The 19708-nt window shown below is 41.7% G+C and overlaps 1 protein-coding gene across 1 annotated transcript; it reads right to left on the bottom strand.

Annotated features, from left to right (window-relative positions):
* Positions 1-14301: 14301 nt before the first annotated feature.
* Positions 14302-18915, bottom strand: egr3 (early growth response 3). The gene is made up of 2 exons (XM_052041164.1): positions 18005-18915; positions 14302-16859 (listed from the first exon to the last, which is right to left on the bottom strand). The coding sequence occupies exons 1-2, from the start codon at positions 18165-18167 to the stop codon at positions 15862-15864; spliced, it is 1161 nt and encodes a 386-aa protein (XP_051897124.1). The 5' UTR covers positions 18168-18915; the 3' UTR covers positions 14302-15861.
* Between the last annotated feature and the right edge of the window lie 793 nt (positions 18916-19708).

Genomic DNA, 19708 nt, shown 5'->3' with positions numbered 1-19708 from the left:
CTTGGGCCCTGCCTCACCATCCCTGTAAGCCAATGAACATCACACTGGACATGCAGAGTTGTAGTAACTTGTAGGGATCAACTGGAAAACAGCATGCCAATAGTTCATGAATACTTTAATTGGCACTGACAGGGGAAGTCATAGGAATTTACAACAGGAGGACTTTCATCTCGAAACCAGACAGTTAATGCATCTTAATGAGGTTTAGAAAAGACATTGACTGAAATGCAGAGATCCAGAATGGCTCAACTAGTGTCAATCTTGTATGCCATTTGAATCCATGATATGTCTGCTGTAAAAACTGGGGAAGACATTCATGAATTTGCACTATTCCCTTTGCTAAGATGGCACCTGACATGCACATTGAAGTGATCAAGGGATTTAATAGAGGAAGCTGTAGAGAGGAATACAATTACAATGTTTAAAAGACATTTGGGCAGGTACATGGAGAGAAAAGGTTTAGAGGGATATGGGCCAAATGCAGACAAATGGAGCTTATTTGGATTGTGTAGCGGTTAGCGTAACGCTTTACAGCGCCAGTGACCCGGGTTCAATTCCCGCTGCTATCTGTAAGGACTTTGTACATTCTCCCCAGTGTCTGCATGGGTTTCCTCCAGGTGCTCCGGTTTCCTCCCACATTCCAAAGACAAACGGGTTAGGAAGTTGTGGGCATGCTATGTTGGCGCCGGAAGCATGGCAACACTTGTGGGCTGCCCCCCAGAACACTCTACACAAAAGATGCATTTCACTGTGTGTTTCGATGTACATGCGACTAATAAAGATATCTTATCTTATCAGCATGGACGAGTTGGGCCGAAGAGCCTGATTCTGTGCTGTATATCTCTCTGAATCTATGACTGGATAATAAAGTCCACACAGCAAAACTATTTACGCTCACAGGTTAATCTAGAATGAGAGAGCACAATAATAAAATTAGAGCTAGATTATTTTGCATTGGAATGAGGAAACTGGTTTTCACACCAAGAGAATTGGGAATCTGGAACTCATTTCCCCAAAATGGCAGTAGTTGTTGGGAAGATTGGAAATGGTAGAGTTGTTGAGTCAGGGGCATCATGAATGTGGCAAGAGATGAGTAAAGTCAAGATGTCGATCTACAAGGATCTGATTGAATGGACGATATCACTCCTCCTGTTCCATTCTGAAATATCCAGCAGAAATTCATCCAAAATAATCAAGCTGGAAGCCCAGGAACTTGCCTTATGTAGATACTATATCAGCAAGAAAAGAAATTTAGTCTTATGTAAATAAAGCAAGTTCTCCGAACCTATTCCTTACACCAACTTTCAGAAATTTTATCAGAGAAATGCTTAGAATGCATTTATAGGGCAACATGCAATTGGATGAGTGACTCATTAATTGGTGCTGTTGTTAGTATGGCTGATTTAATGAGATTGTATTGAAGCCTTAAGGTATTTTCTAATGAAGAAAGCAAGCAGTAAATAGATGAATTATTGTCATTCTCAGTTTGGGAGGAAGATTTCTTCAGTACACCAAGTATAAATAACATGTTTCCATCTCACTGCCATTGTGAGCAGAGGAAATAATATTCATCTTTCTTTAATAATTAAGTATGATTTTTTTAATTAGTTTCCTCTGAGCTCACATTTGCAAATCAGGAAATAAACAGCTTGTCTCGGTAAATGTGACCATGAAGCTGTTGGATTGGTTGTTTTGTTTGTTTGTTCACACAATGCAAACATCACTGGCATTTAAGTCCATTTACTGCCCGTTGCCTTTTGAACTGAGAGGGTTACTCAACCATTTCAGAGGGCTGTTAAGAGTCGCCCACAAAGGTTCTGGAGACACATATAGCACATATTCTAAGGATGATAAATTTTAAGGGCAGTATAGTGTTTCACAGCTCCAGCAACCTGGGTTCGATCCTGATCTCCAGTGCTGTTTGTGTGGTGTTTTTTATGTTCTCCCTGTGATTATATGGGTTCCTCCAGTTGCTCCAGTCTCCTCCCACATCTCAAAGATATGAGGGCTGGCAGGTGAATGGGCCACTGGATATGTCCCTAGTGGATGAATTGCAGAATCTGTGGAGAGTTGACAGGAAGGCAGGGAGAATGATGGAGGATTAGGTGTAAGTGGGTGACTGATGGTTGGCATGGACTCAGTGAGATGAAGGGCCTGCTTCCTGCTGACTGTTATCTGTTTTCTTCCCTTCAGAAGCATTAATAAACCAGATAGGTTTTTACAACATGGTTATCATTACTGAGTTTCAATTCCAGATTTATTTAATCACTTGTGTCTAAATTCCCCAGCTGCTGTGTTGGGATTTCAACTCAAGTCTTTGGATCAATAATGTAGAACTCTGGCTGCAAGTCTAATGACTTAACCACAAGGCTAACATATCCAACATTCTGCAAGGTACTGATCAGGTAGATGTCGAGAGGCTGCTTCCTCGGGCCGAAGAGTCTGAATCTAGAATAAGGAGCCAGCCATTTAGGATTGAGATGAAGAGAAATGTCTTCACTCAGACTGTTGTGAGTCTTCAGAATCCTCTACCTCAGAGGTCTGTGGATGTGGATGGAACATATAAGTACATTCAAATGTGAGATCAGTAGATATGAGATACTCAGAGGACCTGAGATACAGGATCAGCCATGATCCTACTGAATGACAGGCTCCAGTTTCTTATGTTTTTAAAAGCTAAAATGCCTATTCCTTTTCAGATGACCTCACCAGCTTGCTGATCTTTTGAATGAGCCAGAGTCAATAGATTATATAAGGATCATTGGTAAAGAAGTCCTGAATCACCTGCTCAAGGCAACTCAGAAGGGGTTGAAAGGACTGCTGAGATCAAACCTTCCCAAGTAAAACAAATTGGCAGCTGGGTTTGCCTGACATTGTGCTTTGAGCTTTTCTTGGGCTGACACATGCCTTAGCACAAATGATTTCATGCTGATTCTCACCAAGTGGTAATTGACCAACTGTGTGCCATATTCCAGGACCATTGCTCAATATAAAGGGATTAAAAAAGGCAGCTACATAGAATCAACATACATATCATCCATATACATACATACATACATACAGGTGTACAGCAGATGCAATCTCATTGGCTCTCCACTCGCACCTGGACAACAGCAAAACATACGTCAGGCTGCTGTTTATCGATTACAACTCAGTGTCGAACACCATCATCCCCTCAGTACTAATCAATAAGCTTCAAAACCTGGGACTCTGTACCTCTCCCTGCGACTGGATCTTTGACTTCCTTATCGGGAGACCACAGTTGCTGCGGATGGGTAGTAACATCTCCTCCTCGCTGACAACACAGGCGCACCTCAAGGATGCGTGCTTAGCCCACTGCTCTACTCTCTCTGCACTCATGACTGTGTGGCTAGACACAGCTCAAACGCCATCTATAACATCTTCAAGAGGTGGTGCCTCAAGAAGGCAGCATCTATCATTAGGACCCTCACCATCCAGGACATGCCCTCTTCACGTTACTACCATCCGGGAGGAGGTACAGAAGCCTGAAGACCCACACTCAATGTTTCAGGAACAACTTATTCCCCTCCACCATCAGATTTCTAAACAGTCCATGGACCCATGAACACTACCTCGTTATTCCTCTTTGGCACAATTTATTTATTTTTGTAACTTATAGTAATTTTTATGTCTTTCTGTCTTGCACTGTACTGCTGCTGCAAAACAACAAATTTCACAACATATGTCAGTGATAATAAACTTGATTCTGATTCTGATTCTGATTCTAATTGAATGTCTGAACAGCCTCAAAGAACTGATTGGCCAGCTCCTGTACCTATCCTTTGATCAATTTTAATGAACTTTCTATGAACTAATATCAACATAGAACAATTTGCATTTTTTTGATTCCTTTAATATTGTAAAATGCCCAAAGGTATTTGAGAGGAATGCTCCCAAACAAAAGTTGACTAATGCCACATAAGGAGGTATTGAGACAAGGGGTGTCCTAAAGGAGGAGATGGAGATAGAGAGGCAGAGAAGGGGACCAATAAAATTTTAGTTTTTAAAGTTTTAGATATTAAGTGAATCAAGGCATAGGGAGTTCATACAAGAAAGTAGCGCTGAGGTAAAAGATCAGCTGTGATAATGAAAAACAGAGCAGGGATGAGGGGCCAAGTGGCCATGCCACCTGAAGGCAGGCCACTAAGGTGGAGTGCATTACATTAGAAAATGTGCCTTGAATCATTCAAGTAATGATTATTATAAATTTTTGGTATTAAATTGTATTTGATTGACTGAATAATTATGTTGTAGGATTGAGATGAATGGTCATGTCATAGGAATGAGATAAACACTCTATTTATTATTGTTGATTGAAGTCTATTACAAATGTACCAGATCATTATATAAATTTCTACATTCCTGTGCAGTCGCTCAGGCCGAGTGGAGGAGTCACCATTTGATAGCAACATGGACTCTGTATCATCCAACAGTAACGTTAGTGTTGCTGATTAATAATGTCTAAATCAGTACTGAGTTTTGGACATCCAAATTTGGTGTATCCTGATGCCTGGTAATCATAATCCAGGGTTTCAGAGTCCAGGTAGCAGTGTTTTTGTGAAAAGGGATGGGAATCCCAAATTCTGGACCTCCTGGAAAAGATTCCTATGGTTTCAGGAGTCCTGGGAGAAGCCCTGATGTCTGGCATCAGTGAGAGAGGAATCCTGGGCACTGGGCCATTGGGTACCTGCATTACCGAACTGAGGAAGTGACCAAAACATTGGGCAAAACTGAAAGAATAGTGGAAGAATGGGAAAGGTGGAGGGGTTGAAATCTTTGTTAAGGAGAACCATTGTGCCTGAGGAAGTAGTTGTGGAGATCTTTGGGGTGGGGGGGGGAGGTTAAGTCTGGCGGGGACTCTGTTGGTGGTGGGGATGAGGGCGGCTGGAATGGTCGGCAGGAGGGGGTAGAGTCCAAAAATTAGATTGAAACCCTTCAGGAGTGCAGTTAGGAAAGACTCCCACATGTGGTGGAAATTTGGAACTCTCTTCTTTAAGTGGCCATTGACAGTATATCAATTGTTACTCTAAATCTGTAACCAACAGATTTTTGTCAACCAAAGATGTTAAACAGTATGCCAAAAGGCAGGAACATGGTGTTCGGTCACAGATCAGCTGTAATCTCATTGAATGATAGGACAGCCTCAAGGGGCTGAACAGCCTCATCCTATCCCCATGTCCCTATGAAGAAGGGCCCCAAACTGGAAGATATGTGGGAAAGGGGTAGGGCCTGAGTCTGAACTCTCCTGATACCCTTCTGACCATCAGACCCCAGGTTCCCCCTCCAGTCCTAATCACTTCGTGAAATCAATTAATACAATTGTACCTTCCACACCCCCCCAACACACACACACACACACACACACACACACACACACACACACACACACACACACACACACACACACACACACACACACACACAAAACATGCCAGAAGTACTCAGCAGGGTCAGTCAGCATCTGGAGAGTGAGAAAGGAAAGAATTAATGTTTCAGGTCAATTACACTTCATCTAAACTTAGTTTCTGTCTCCACAGATGCTGCCTTACCTGAGTATTTCTACTGCTTCCTGATCTTATTTCAGATTTCCAGCATCTGCAGTCTTTTACTATTCTATTCCAATATTAGCTGCAGAAGGGCATCAGTCTGTTAATTTGCATGGAAGATGAATACACTGGATGCTCAAAACCTGAAAAGAAAACAGAGATCAGTCAATTGAACTCTCACCGTTCCCAGCATTATGATCCTCTCCACAGAGGCCGTGTAACTGGCAAGTTGTTTTTTTGTGTCAATTTATTTTGTGGCTGGACAAAGTGACCATAAACTCACAAAATAAACCATCTGTTCCTCAGATTTCCTGATTTGGAAATCCTTCAATTCCCATAAATAGATGAAATGAGAAAGGTCCTTCACCTAGATTTTCAACTTTCATCAGTCAGGGCATTGAGTATAGGAGTTGGGAAGTTACGTTGCAGTTATTCAAGACATTGGTGAGGCCACACTTGGAGTATTGTGCACAGTTTTGGTCACCCTGTTATAGGAAAGATGTTATTAAACTAGAAAGAGTGCAGAAAAGATTTACCAGGATGTTGCCTGAACATGGGGACCTGGGTTACAAGGAGAGGTTGCACAGACTAGGACTTTATTCCCTGGAACAAAAGAGGTTGAGAGGTGACCTGAAAGTGGTACATCAGATCATGAGAGGCATAGACAGGATGAAAGTACACTGTCTTTTTCCCAGGGAGGGGGTGCTAAAAACAAGAGGGCATAGGTTTAAGATCAGAGGCGAGAGATTTAAAAGGGTCATCAGGAACAGCTTCTTCTCGCAAAGGGTGGTATGTATTTGGAATGAGCTGCCAGAAATAGAATCATAGAATTATATAGCAGTACAGCACAATACAGGCCCTTCGGCCCATTATAGTGGAAATAGTGTTTGAGGAGGGCACATTAACAACGTTTAAAAGCCATCTAGATAAGTACATGGATGGGAGAGGTTTAGAGGGCTATGGGCCAAATGCAGGCAGATGGAACTAGCTCGTTGGGCAACACGGTCGGCATGGACGAGTTGGGCCGAAGGGCCTGTTTCCATGCTGTATGACTTTATGACATTTGATTGAGGGAAAGGAACTTTCTGCCCTAGAGGGGCATGTGTGGACAGTCTTTGCATCAGTTCAAACTTGGGATGATAGAAGTTTGAACAATGAGACAGGATGTGGGGAGCGGATGGGAAAGTGGAATTGGCACAGTGATCAGCCATGATGCTATGAATAGTGAGGTACTCTCAAAGGACAAATTGTCCACCCTTGCTTCTAATTCTTATGTTCTTATCTTCAAAGGAAGCGTAGCTGCTGATAATCACACAGCTGTGTTCGTCAGAGGTTCTCTCTGACTGTACTAACATGTTACGTTATTTGCCTGAAATAAAACCTTGAAATAATTCAATTTTATTTGAGACTTTATTTTGATGATGTAATTCTTACCAAACAAGCTATTCACTTGTCCTGATATTGTACGTAAGCTTCAACAAAATTTTCTCTGATGTCCTGGCCAATGTTTACACACATATAGACTATCTGATCATTATCACAGTGCTCTTTCTGAGATCTTGCTTTGTAAGTGGCCTGCCATGTTTCCAACGTAACAGCCGTGTCTATACTTCCAGAGGTAATTCTTGGCTGAGCTTTGGGGCATCCTGGGTGATAAAGGTGCAAAAGAAATGCAACTCTGTCACCTTTACACTTTATTTCCCTTATTTCATTGATGTTTAAGAGTTATGTTGTATTAGATTGATGTACTGTTTTATTGCATTATAGAGCATTGTTATGAGTTAATGTGCAGTGGCAGTGTATTAAAGTGTGTGTGTGCAATGCATCAGAGTGATGTGCAGATGTGAAATTTTGATGTGGCATCTTATTCTATGCACAGGAGCTTCTGTTCTAATGTGTTGGAGTTGTTAATTGCTGTAGTGCTGTGTTGATGTATTGAATTAGAATGCCGTGTTGCAATGGAGTGACAAGTTGTTGTCATATGTTGCAGCAGCAATATGCAGCACCCCAGGGTGTTGACACAACTGCTAAACATTGTGCCACAGTTCACAACTCAAGTCTCTGTCAAAGCTGGAAACTGAGATGAGGTACTTCTTTGAAGGGAGCAAGAGAAAGTTTGACACTTATTTCCATCTGACAATTTTGTATTTAACCAATAAGTGCCTGAATTCCCTTGGGTTGCAGCTAATCACTATCAAGTGTCATCAGGAGGTCTACTTTTGTCCAACAAGACCCTCTTGCTCATCTAGAAACTCAGACTTTTCAAGAAGGTCATACCCACTCAAGGTCATGTTACTACCAGTCACAACATTCCTCATGAATATCCCAGGACATTCCATGCTGTGAGCCAGAGAATATCTCTCAACCTTACCTCTAGTTTGTCCACAGACTACTGCTACTTCTTCCTCTCTCTACTTTATGTTTCTGTTTTTTTTTCCTTCTCTCCAGCCTCCTTTACGTCCCTTCTTTGTTTTTTTTTGGAAGGAGGGTTCATGGGTAAAATGGAATAGCAAATGGAGGATCTATGGAAAGCTTTCAGCTGTAGGGAAATTGTGGCCTTCTCTGTCTCCCCCCTTCTGTAATATTAGTGGAGACACTGAAGGAGTTTACTAAGACTAGCTCCCACAATAGGATCGATCTTATCAAGGTCACCCTCGCATTTGGAAAAGTGACAAGCTAAAATATGAAATTTATCAGATTTACCACAGAGAATAAAACCTTAAGTAATCTCCTTATGTATCTCTGCTCCTTATACTGCCCTCCACTCTCATCACCGTCCCTTCTTCTGTATTTCTTACGACAAAGAAGGAGGCCATTTCAGCGCATCGTCTATGGTGAGTCACATTCCCTCACTAATTGTCCCTGTAGCCTTTTCTCCCTACATTCCCATCAACAACCCCCCTCCCCCCACAACAATTCTACCATTCACCTACACTCTAGGGACAATTCACAGCAGCCAATTAATCTACCTTCATGTCCTTAGAATTTGGGAGGAACCCATGTACCCAGGGAAGAGCCACGCTGACACAGGGAGAATGGGTAAACTCCGCACAGACGAGGTTGAACCAGGGTCACTGGAGCTGTGAGACTGCAGCTCTGCTAGTTGTGCCAATTCTTTGTCTCCGGACTGGCCATTCGAGCTGCCTTCCATCCATTCTGCAGTCACCACCCACCCCTTTTAATGACGCCCCCACTGTGTCACTTGATCCCCTTCAAGGATGACGAAGCAGAGATATTACCACGCCACATGTCATTTGTCAGACAGTGGTAGAATGTGGAACTCACACCCACAGAGAGCAATCAAGGCAAAAAGCAGAAATATATTTAAGGGGAAGCTGGATAAACATGAGGTAAAAGGGATAGACAGATCAGCTCATGAGATGGAGAGCAGTGGGAGGAAGCTTGAGTGAGAAGCAGAAACACCAGCACAGACCCAGAGGGCTGAATGGCCTGTATCGGTGCTGTCAATAAGTCTAATAAGACCATGACAGAAGGCTTGCGCAGTGCAACTTGGGGAGCGGTTGCTAATCTGCTTGTTCCTCAAGCTCTGGCCAGGAAGGAAGAGAAAAGTACAAAATGTAGAAACTATCCGAAATAAAGAAAAGGAGCATAAAAGATACTGAGAGCAGCCATGCTCAGAAGGATTTGAAATAAGATGCTGAAACCACAAAGGGTGAAATTAAATTATCATGTTGTGGGCATTAGAAATGTGTCTCAACCAAAAAATGGAACTGTGGCAGGTTCTGAAATTGGAGGAAAAGCTTTATAAATTTGAAACAATTTAGAACTAGAATATGCTACAATTGAGTTAATTGTCAGCTAATGGACTGAATTAATAATCAATGACTGCTACAGGGACAGGATTGGTAACAGAAAGTGACCAGATTTATTTGCCGAGATAAAAGAAAGAGCGACAATGGGCAACACACAAAACGCTGGAGGAACTCAGCGGGTCAGGCAGCCCCTATGGAGGAAAATGGACAGTCGATGTTTCAGGTCGGGACCCTTCACCTGGACTGAAAGAAAGAGGGGAGAGAGCCATTATAAAGAGGTGGAGGGAAGGGGCATTTTGTTTCTGTTCCAAATAAAAGGAAATATGGAAACAGAACCTGATCTAGTTATACTGGGCAAAACCTGCTCTTCACACAATTTCTAATGGCCCCCATCAAGAGAAAAGCTTTATGAAATTAACATTTATGTGATCTCTTTCATGATCTTAGGATGTCCCCGTAATAGTTTACAGCCATTGAAATACTTATGTAGTGCACAGTTGAAGTGAAACACATATCAGGGCAGATTTTTGCATCTGATGTGGACAACAACCCACTGTAGCAAATTAATTGAACTTAGAAGGAAATGTGATCCCAAAATGATTAAATATGAGAACATCTGACCATCAACAGGAGGCAATCCTCCATGGACAGAGAGACAAACAAGAAGAAATTAAATAGGATGGATTGCACTTTGTTGAGGAAGGAATGGAGATTTTTAAAGCTATAATACTAAACATGATCAACTGCAGATCTGGTGAGTATTTCCAGCACTGTTTTTACTTAAGAAGAAAACTAATCTATGCAAAATGGCAAAAGAGAGAAACTTTTGCAGTTGAAAGACGTATCGACAAAAAGCAAGAAGCATTCAACGAGAGCATTGGATGTGAAGTTAGCAAAGGGGGTTAAGCTAAGACAACTTACATTTATTTGGACCCTTTAATATAAATGCAACAAAGTACTCATAAAACAGAGCAGGATATCAAAATAGATAACCAAAAATTTGGTCAAAGTACAGCTTAAAGCAAGAGAAAGAGGCAGAGAGGGTTAGGGAGGAATTCCTCCAGCAAGCAGCAATAATGTTTTTTTTAGAATCAGAACGATAAAACAATGCCTTAGGAGGGTGATAAAGCTTTTAGTGAAGCAATGGAAAATTAAAGAAAAAAAATTAAATGATTTAATGATTACTGTTTAAAAGTGTTCACTGAGGAGGAAAACAGAGACTCAGTCTCCACAATGAATTCCCCAGTGTATTTTAAACCCAGTGTGAAGGAGAAAGTTGTTTGATTAAAGGGACTGAAAATTAATAAATCCTCTGAGACAAATGGGAAATAGGTTCCTGCGTGATTCAAAGGGATAAGAGGGGTGTCTTGGGACACTGATGCAAAAGAGTGGTGCAGAGATTCCACAGGACTGATAGCAATCAATGGAACATTGCAAGCAAGTAGTACCACATTGCCAGAGTGACTGCATGTCAAACGTATGTGCACAGTATAAAGGACTTTGAGACAGCCTGAGATTGAAATGCTGCATAAATGCAAGTCTTGCTTTTTACAAGCATCATGTCAGCATTTAAACGGAAAGAAAATTTTAACGTGCTTATTAAAGGTTCCACAATACGATAGCCTGAAAAGCAGTAACTAAACACGGAACAGCCTGCACTGACTCCTCTGGGTAAATTACTACTGAAGTAGACAATTTGCTGAATTATGTAGCTTAGCTCAACTGACTGAAAGTTCTTGAAGAGATCCCATGTGCAAAATGAAATCAACAAACCATACAGCCTCAGGAATAAAGTTAGAATGTAGGAATAGTCAAATGTAAAACAGTGAAAGATGTAGTAATAGTTTGGGGAGGGACTGGGTATTGTGTTTTGCAGTAATTTTTAACAATGTAAACCATGCAGATTAGCAACCACTTGTCAGCTTGCAGTCAGCTACACTGCTGTTTATATAATCACTTCCAACATGGTAAAATATATAAAACAAAAGCCTAATCAGATGGAATTTCAGACCAAGCTATGCATTATTCAGGTGACCAAAATCTGTTTTCTTATTCACTATGCAATGATGGTTTAGGTTTGCACAGTCTTCTGAAAGGGAGCTGAACAGATACTTGCAAGGGAAAAAAATTACACAGATTCTGGGAAAGATCAAGGGGAATTGGGATTCGTATTACTTTTTTTTGAAAGAACCAGCACAGAATAAATGGGCCAAAAGGTCTCCTCCTTTGCTGTGCTTTTCCATGATTCCCATAAAGCTCGATCAAAGCGGGAGTTTTTATGGAAGAAAGAGAAGCAGAGGACCAGAGAGCCTTATGAAAGGAATATGAGGGATCTCTAGGCTGACAATCTATTTAATAACTCGCAGAAAGATTTAGATCCTAGGCAGGAAGCTGGAAAATGAAATGAAATAAAATAAAATGTAACCTATTAGGTAAAACGGTACATAATGTGGATTTACAACAAAGGAGATGGAGTTGGAGAGGGAATTGGACAAACATCGCTACCAGTGAAGAAACAAGGAGAAATAAAATGACAAATAGCCAGAAGACAGAACAGTGGAATATAAATTAAAAGGGTGATACTGAGTGCTTATAATGCAAGTTCCAGATCATATTTTCTGTAGAGACCACAGCTTTAATCATTGGGTTTCAAAAATAATTGTGTTGGAGAATGTAAGGCGAAGTACACCAGAATTGACCCAAAGTCTAAAGTGTGTGTTCTATGAGGACAAATTAAAGATATTCAACTCCTGGAGTCCAAAAAGAGGCTCCTCGCTTAGGTTTTAAATTACTTTAGATCCAAAATGCTAAAATTTAGGCTAATATTCAATAACTCAAAATGATTTAATATAATACTGGAGGACAAATTTAAGCTAGTGGGAAATAAATCTGACAGATAGTAAGGGAAAATATCCTATGGAAAGCATAATGAGTGTTTTCAGTAATCTGTCAACTATTACAGAGAAATCAAACCTGTAAATATTAATCACATCGGTGTTGATTTTTTTTGTCCTTAATCCAGGAACCAGCTTCCAGGGACTAAGCATCTTTCTCTCACCATTGTTTCCATTGATGGGAGGGTTGAGAATCAGAGGATACAAGTTTAAGATGGTTGATGAAAGGACAGAAAATGGCATAAGGTAAAGCTTTTTCATGTGAATAGCTGGTCGCTCACCAAGACTCTGCCAGGCTGTATATATATGTATTTATCACAAGTATTTTCCATTTCTGCATGGAATACTCCTGCCTTCACGGCCTGCAATAATGAAACTCTGCTTTAATAGGACTAAATTTATGCTGTTCAGGTTTAGAATATTCTTTAGACTCTTTCTTTCTACCTGGCTTCCCTGAGCTAATTCAAATGACAACAAACCATATATAACTTTTACTATAGTGCCAATTTATACCAGCTTAAGCCCCACATTATGTTATGAAATTCAGTAAATAATTAAAGACCTTTATGTTCAGCATTTATTAAATTGTTCCACAGTGATGTTGAAACCAACTTTAAATTGTGATTATCTTTTTATTTCCCCTTTTGAAAACTAAATTAGTAACTCCCCTTTTAAGGCTGCAGCTACTCATCATCAGGCCTTTCAGTTAATTTTATGTGGCAATAAATAAATATATATTTAAAGTGAATGATTATGTAAAGACCCACTGTAATCCCAAGAATCCATTTTATAGGATCTTTGCAATTTGACAACAGGCATGACTGAATTAATACAATGAGAGTCAAAATTTATGCAGCCAATTTCTGAACCTTGGAAAATGATTTCAAAGCTTTTGTTTTACTTATTGGTTTCTTTGGTTATTTATACGTGGAAACAATCGGTGGACTCCGGTTGGTTTTGCAGCAACATTGCTGGAAGTGTGAACATAATGTTTCAACACTCCAAACTTTATGCATATTTATTTACCTTGATGATATATCTGTGGAATTCAATTGCTATTTTATGCAAAGACTTAAAGTAAACTAGCTGTAGAACGGCCAAGTTATCACCACTCACTCTCCCCCTCCTCTCTCTTTTTCAGCCAGAACTGCCACTGGGTCACTCCTCCTCCCCTGATTTCCATTGTATCACGGACATTCACTCTGTTCTCTCTTCCCACCACTCCTCCCCCACTCCCAACTTCCCCCTCTCCAATCCCTTCCTTGTAACTGAAAACATGTTTTGCCAGTTTTGATGTATGTTCAACAACCTAAAACATAATTTTCTTTCTCCACAGATGCTGCCTAATCTGCTGAGTGTTTCCAGCATTCTGTTTTGTTTTAATCAACTTTCCAGTACCTGCCATTTTTATTTTTAATGTTCCAGTCCATCGTTTAGGCTTCATTCTACCTCATCCCACCCTATCAGTTATTTTTTCCTTCCTCACCCATCTCCAAATTCCTTCTCATTGTATCCATAACTTCCTGCTGTGGTCATTCCTAATGGGAATCAGTTCCCAAATTCACTGCTCTGTGGGTGAAGAAAATACTCTTGAATTGTTTATTGAATTTACTAATGACTATCTTATATTTATAACGCCAGGTTTTGACTTCTCACCAGAACTGGAAGCCTCTCTCTTTCAAACCTGTTGACCCATTTCATAATATTTTGGGTCACCCTCTGCCTACTCCTTGACAAAGATTTGAATTGTTCATGATTTAAGTGAACATTTAGTGTTGAAATGGCAAGAGAGGGATGCTAACGGAATCAAACACCGAAAAGCTGTAGGTGCTGAAAGTCGGAGCTAAAGCCAGAAAGTGCTGGAAATAAGCACAAAATCGACCTGAAACATGATCCCTGTTTCTCTCTCCACAGATGCTGCCTGACCTGCTGAGTGTTTCCAGCACTTTCTGGTCTTTCTTGAGGACTCAAAGAGATTAAGTACAGTGAGATATAGGCAGAACGCAAGAATATCTGAATTTGATGTCCTGTAGAGTTAATGAAACTGTCAATAAAACACAGAGGGACTTTGCTCGGCAAACACAATATATTTATGTCCCAACATTTGCGCACAGTGCAAATGGTACAACAATACATCAGCTATCTTTCAAATGCCTATACTTTAAACTAAATTACAGTATTTGCATTACAATAGACAATAAGCCAATGAGAACATCGGTGAGTAATCACCATCTCTTCACAAAATCAAGCTTGTACCTTATTATAAGATACAATAAAATCTTAAAAATAAAGCCACAAAATATAATACATCTCTGTTCAAAATACTGTACTTTATGCAAAAAATTTTCCAGGAAAAACATTTCTCACAGGTTTCTTCTTAACTGGTAATATCAAACCACTTTGATCCCATGTCTGTCAATTTTTTCCCCACATGCAGACATTTAAAACTGTAAAGAGCAAAAGGAAACCATTTGCCATGAAAGAATAGCTAAAACTTTTTTTTGCGCATGGTTCCCATGGAAAAAATGCCATCGTGCAGTAACATGCTTTGAAATTAATGACTGGGTGCCAAAGTGCTCCCTTTTTTTTGTAATAAAATGACAAAAAGGTGAGGAAAGGACCAACACAACAAAAGTTCCGATTGTACTGGTGGTGAGGTGTTAGGGATGGCCCTTGCGCTCTCATGAAAATTCCTCCCAAGAGCCAATCCCAGTGATCCTGTTGGTTATCTACAATTGAGGTGCACATACACAAAGTCAAAAATGATAGCGGCAATTCAATGATTGCAGCAAATTGCAGAACACAACACAGGCTGTCTGGCGGCGGGTCGTTACACGGCAGTGGACGGCCATTGAAGAAACATAAGTGCGTCTTGACTTATTCTTAGAAATATCTATATTTTGTGATCATTTTGCAGTCTCTGTCAGGAGTTCACCGTGAAGACTGCCCGGCTAGTAAATATCAAGAGATTTTTTTGTTTAAAATGTATTTTGAGTGAAATAAGTGATCCCACTGAATGCAATGCTGAATTGAATTAGTCTATAACAATGGTTTATAAACAGACTTCAGTGTCCATACAATAAGGACGGTGAGCACAATTGATTATCAAAAATGTGCTCAATAAAAGTCAACTGTGTGTTTTTTTTATGGCGAAGGGTCAGTGTTGTCCAATAGTAGTCATATTCTTCAAATAACACGTCGGAAGAGACCAAGGGACCTTTAACCGCGTTAAAGATCTGACGTTAACTTAATCTTCGACAATATTGTTCCCGATTGTTGCTTCACAATATTCCGCCGTCCTGCTTACGGTCGTTCCGGAGCTGCGCCGAAAATACGCTAAAACATTGGCGGATGGGTTGCGACTGGAACGTAAACTCATCAAAATTTGCGCAGAGCGGATCCGCCAGAGCTCGGTGGAACTTCCAGGAAAGATGCACCAGGTCACACGTCGGGTTGTCCACCAGCAGGCGAGTTGGGCGCAAGTCACGTTGCGCCGCCAGGAAAATTGGCCCCGGAGTAAAACGTGCAAAAGTCCAATGCACTGGCTTGGCGTGGCAATGGACGCCACTTGCAGCAACTTGAGTACAATTCAACCTCTCGCGTTTTTGCGCATTGAGAGAAGCCAGTCTAAGCACAAGTTGTCACCGGGGCACCGGCTGCCGCTGCCGGGTTGGGCGCCGTGGGATTCTTGTCCATTTTTTTATCCTTCTGTTTGAGGTGGATCTTGGCGTGCCTCTTGCGCTCGTCACTCCTGGCAAACTTGCGCCCACAGAAGTCACACGAGAAGGGCTTCTCTCCCGTGTGGGTCCTGATGTGGGTGGTGAGGTGGTCACTGCGGCTGAAGCTCCTCATGCAGATGCGACACTGGAAGGGCTTGTGGCCCGTGTGGATCCGCAGGTGTCTGGTCAACTCGTCCGATCTGGAGAACCTGCGGTCGCAACCCTCGGCGGGGCAGGCATGGGGTCTCTCGTGGACGGGGGTCTTGCTGGGTCGGTTGGGGTACTTCCTCGGCCGAATGGGCTTCAGGGTCAAGGGCTGTGGGTGAGAGCTGAAGCTGGCGGGCATCTGCTTGGAATCCGTGTAGGCTTTGATGGTGGTAAGTGGAGTGAGAGGAGGAGGAATCCTGATGGGATCCACTGAAGGTGGAAAGTGTTTGTGATCATTAATGGAAGCCAGGTCATTCTGGTGGTGGAACAGGTTGTAATCCGGAATGACTGGGAATATATTGCTGTCCTGCGCAGGTTTGGAGTGATAATCCTGGTTGGAGTAGAGGTTGGTAGTGGTTGTCGGGGGAGTGTGATAGACCTGCTCCTGGTACATCTCACTGCATTGTGGATAAGGTGTTGGTCCCTGATAAAGCTGCTCCATCTCGCCCTGGTTCTGCACCATGGTGCAGGCGGTTGACGTCTGGGTGCTGGTTGAGGGCGAATGAGAGACCCCGAATAGGCCCGCCAAATTGATGATGTTTTCTGAGCACCAGTTCGAACCTCCAAGTGGCCCGGGTGGGGAGTCGAAGGCAAATTTGCCCAGGTATGTGAGAGTCTGGTTGCGGCTGGAGCTCTGGAAAGTGTGAGGGTAGGACAGGTCCTGTGTACCTTTGTCCATTGTAACGTCCAGAAGACCGTCTGAAAATGAGAATGTTCACCATTAGTTTCCAAGTAATTATAAAAGTATTTTGGAATGATTCATATACAATATGTATATATTTTGTGAAGCAGTGGACATGGCACCTGAACTGAAAGTTCAATCATGCGCCTGCACAATTCAGTTGAACCAATATGAATGATGTTAGCGTTTGTTCAAATGTTGACGGTAGTAAACCGCAATAAAGCCGGCACTAAAGAGGAAATGCCAGAACACCAGAGTGACTGCGTGTACGCGAGTGAGTGCAACCCGCTCTCCACCTTAAATCGAAGTGATCACAGTGCAGAGATGTGTACATAATAAAGCCCTATATTTTATTTAACAGGTAGCTCCTCTCGTACAGAGCTTGATACATTAACAGAAAGACGCATGGCATATTATTGCATATATTAAAGCCGCAGCAATATATGGGGTTCAGTTTCTCGCAATGCAGGGTTTCTTGTATTATTATTATTATAGTGAGATAGATTATATTTAAATATAACGTGTTTGGCAGATAGTTGTAAAACCAGATTATAGAGAGGTCTTTAATTAGTTCAGTGGAACACTCGCGGTTCCATTATATTCAAGATATTAGAACTAATGTATTAATATAATGCTACTGTACAACGTCACTGGAAATATTTTAATGCAGCATTATTTATATTGTTCAGATATTTATTCAATTCCTATTAATCATATCATTCGAGAGAACAAATACAATATTAACTGTAGAAATATTGTTATAGATATTAAACACGATGTGTTAAATTTACCACAGTGCATTTAACCAATTCTGTGCCACCGTAACAGGCAATATATCCGATAATTTGAGGCCGCACAAGTCTATTATAATTATAACTATCCATGACTTTGGTACAGCATTCCAGATAATGCAAAAAAAAACACTCAGGGCAGTCACGATAGAGCGTAGTAACCCACTGTGAAGCACATTGATTTCACTTGAGCACAACACGGCACTGTTGCAAATACATCTGTACAATCTAAGTCTAAGATATAATTGAATACCTATATATTGATTTATTCTCCACTTAGTGCACCCAAGAGCCTTTAATACTTACTCGAGCGCAGCAATATGACTTTATTTACATTGCTTTCAGATAAATCAAACAGTAAGGTGTCTTACCTCCAGCCATCTGATTGTAGGCGTTGCTTGAATCCGAGTTAAAAATGTTCATGGAGGTGGGCACGGCCGAGGAAATATCATCCTCAGGGTAGATACTATCCTGCAGATGGTTTAACAAACCGTTCATCGTCACCGGGATCTTCTCTGCTATCTTCCCTGTCATATCAGAGAGCAAACAGCGGGGGTATCCTCTTCCAAGAAATAAATAAATAAGTCCCAGATCACCACGAATGTATGTGTATATATAAATTCCTCTTTTTAAAAAGAAATCCACCTGGCAATAGAAAGACCTCCAAGCAGGATGAGATGACAGCTGTAGTCAGTGAATTAACATTGAGAAAAAATTATATTCTCCTCTCCTCCTGTCTCTGGTGTTTCTCTGTTGAAAGCTTGCAAAGCAATACTGTACTGCCGGTGAAATATGGTCCTCCGGTATATATAGAGGAAAAGGAAAGCACCATGACGTAGATGCCCTTACATGGACATGCAAAGAGTTAGCAGCGGTGACGTCGCAGGTGTAAGCTCGTTTCATGGAACATTCGGGCTTGCATCGAACCAACAACCGCTGCTCTCGGGGGAAATGTTTGCAAAAGTTATCTGGAGCACGGAGCCCCGGGGAGCGGTTAAACTGATCATTGCACCGATCCGGATCAGCCGAGAGCTCTTTGCATCCCGCATTCAGTCTGCGGCCCAGAGCCTTGCACTTTGACTGCCTTTTGCCATTTTTTTGTGTGTGAGCGGACTGGAACTCCATATAAGGGCAAACCCGGCTGACGTCACGGCACTCCCCGTCCAAATTTGGCTCACTTTCCGGCGAGTGTGTCGTTCTGTCCCTGGAGTGGAAAATACTGTCTGATCGGAACCCACATCCTTAAAAAGTACCGACGTAATGGTTACTTCTGGGCCGCTTGCTTGGTGAAATTGTAAAGTAGGAAAATAATTAAAAATAAGGCTGCATTCATCCACTTCCTGATTCGAAAGTGAGAATTTGTTTTTCTCTCGTTTTCCGCACCCCTCCCCCCCCCCCCCCGCCTTTCCCCGCGCCAGAGCCATTTTGATTTTTTGTAGCGACATTTAGCATGGATGTATACAACCCCTGACACGGTGGCAATTAACGCACCGAGGGTCACCAATCTGACAATCAGACTGATGCCTCATCCTACAATTACCACCAGCCAGCTGCCTCGGCCGGCTTTCCCTGCTCCTTCCCTCCACTATCCCCCAATCCCCCCCCCCCCCACCAAACCCACCCCACCTCTCCCAGACCAGCAACATCCCACCCTCAAAAGATACCCTCATCTCAATGACAGATCACATCCCCACCCTCCCGAGAGACAAATAACAATGGCGTTCAGCAGTGAGGATTAATTAATGTGAAGTTAATGAAGTGACCCTATTCGAAAAGTCAGTGGGTTTGGCACCATGCACAGTTCGAGATTTATGTCCAGTTATTCTACACCAGTAATAACATGAAGATTAACGTGTGCAACAGGCTGTATAATAATGTGCAAATGGCTATAAACATATATATTTAAAAATATAAATAATTGCATATATATTTTAGACAAACATTTCAGGTGCAATACACCTGGTTGAGAGGTCATTTAACATGTGATATTAAAGGTTCCCCTTTCAACTTCAAGACACCCTCCCGCCCATCAACTCTCTCAGCCCCACAGTTTGGCAGTGGTTACCAATAGTTTA

This window comes from Pristis pectinata, chromosome 29 (assembly GCF_009764475.1).
Source record: "Pristis pectinata isolate sPriPec2 chromosome 29, sPriPec2.1.pri, whole genome shotgun sequence".
Taxonomy (NCBI): Eukaryota; Metazoa; Chordata; class Chondrichthyes; order Rhinopristiformes; family Pristidae; genus Pristis; species Pristis pectinata.
The sequence above is the reverse complement of the archived record's forward strand: the minus strand, read 5'-3'. Positions and strand labels throughout refer to the sequence as shown.

Bases quoted from the DNA above. Each gene is read 5' to 3' on its own strand.
- egr3 (XM_052041164.1), bottom strand. From the start codon at position 18,167: ATGACAGGGAAGATAGCAGAGAAGATCCCGGTGACGATGAACGGTTTG. The intron at 16,860-18,004 runs GTAAGACACCTT...TCTCATTTTCAG, and splicing joins CTACAATCAGATGGCTGGAG to ACGGTCTTCTGGACGTTACA.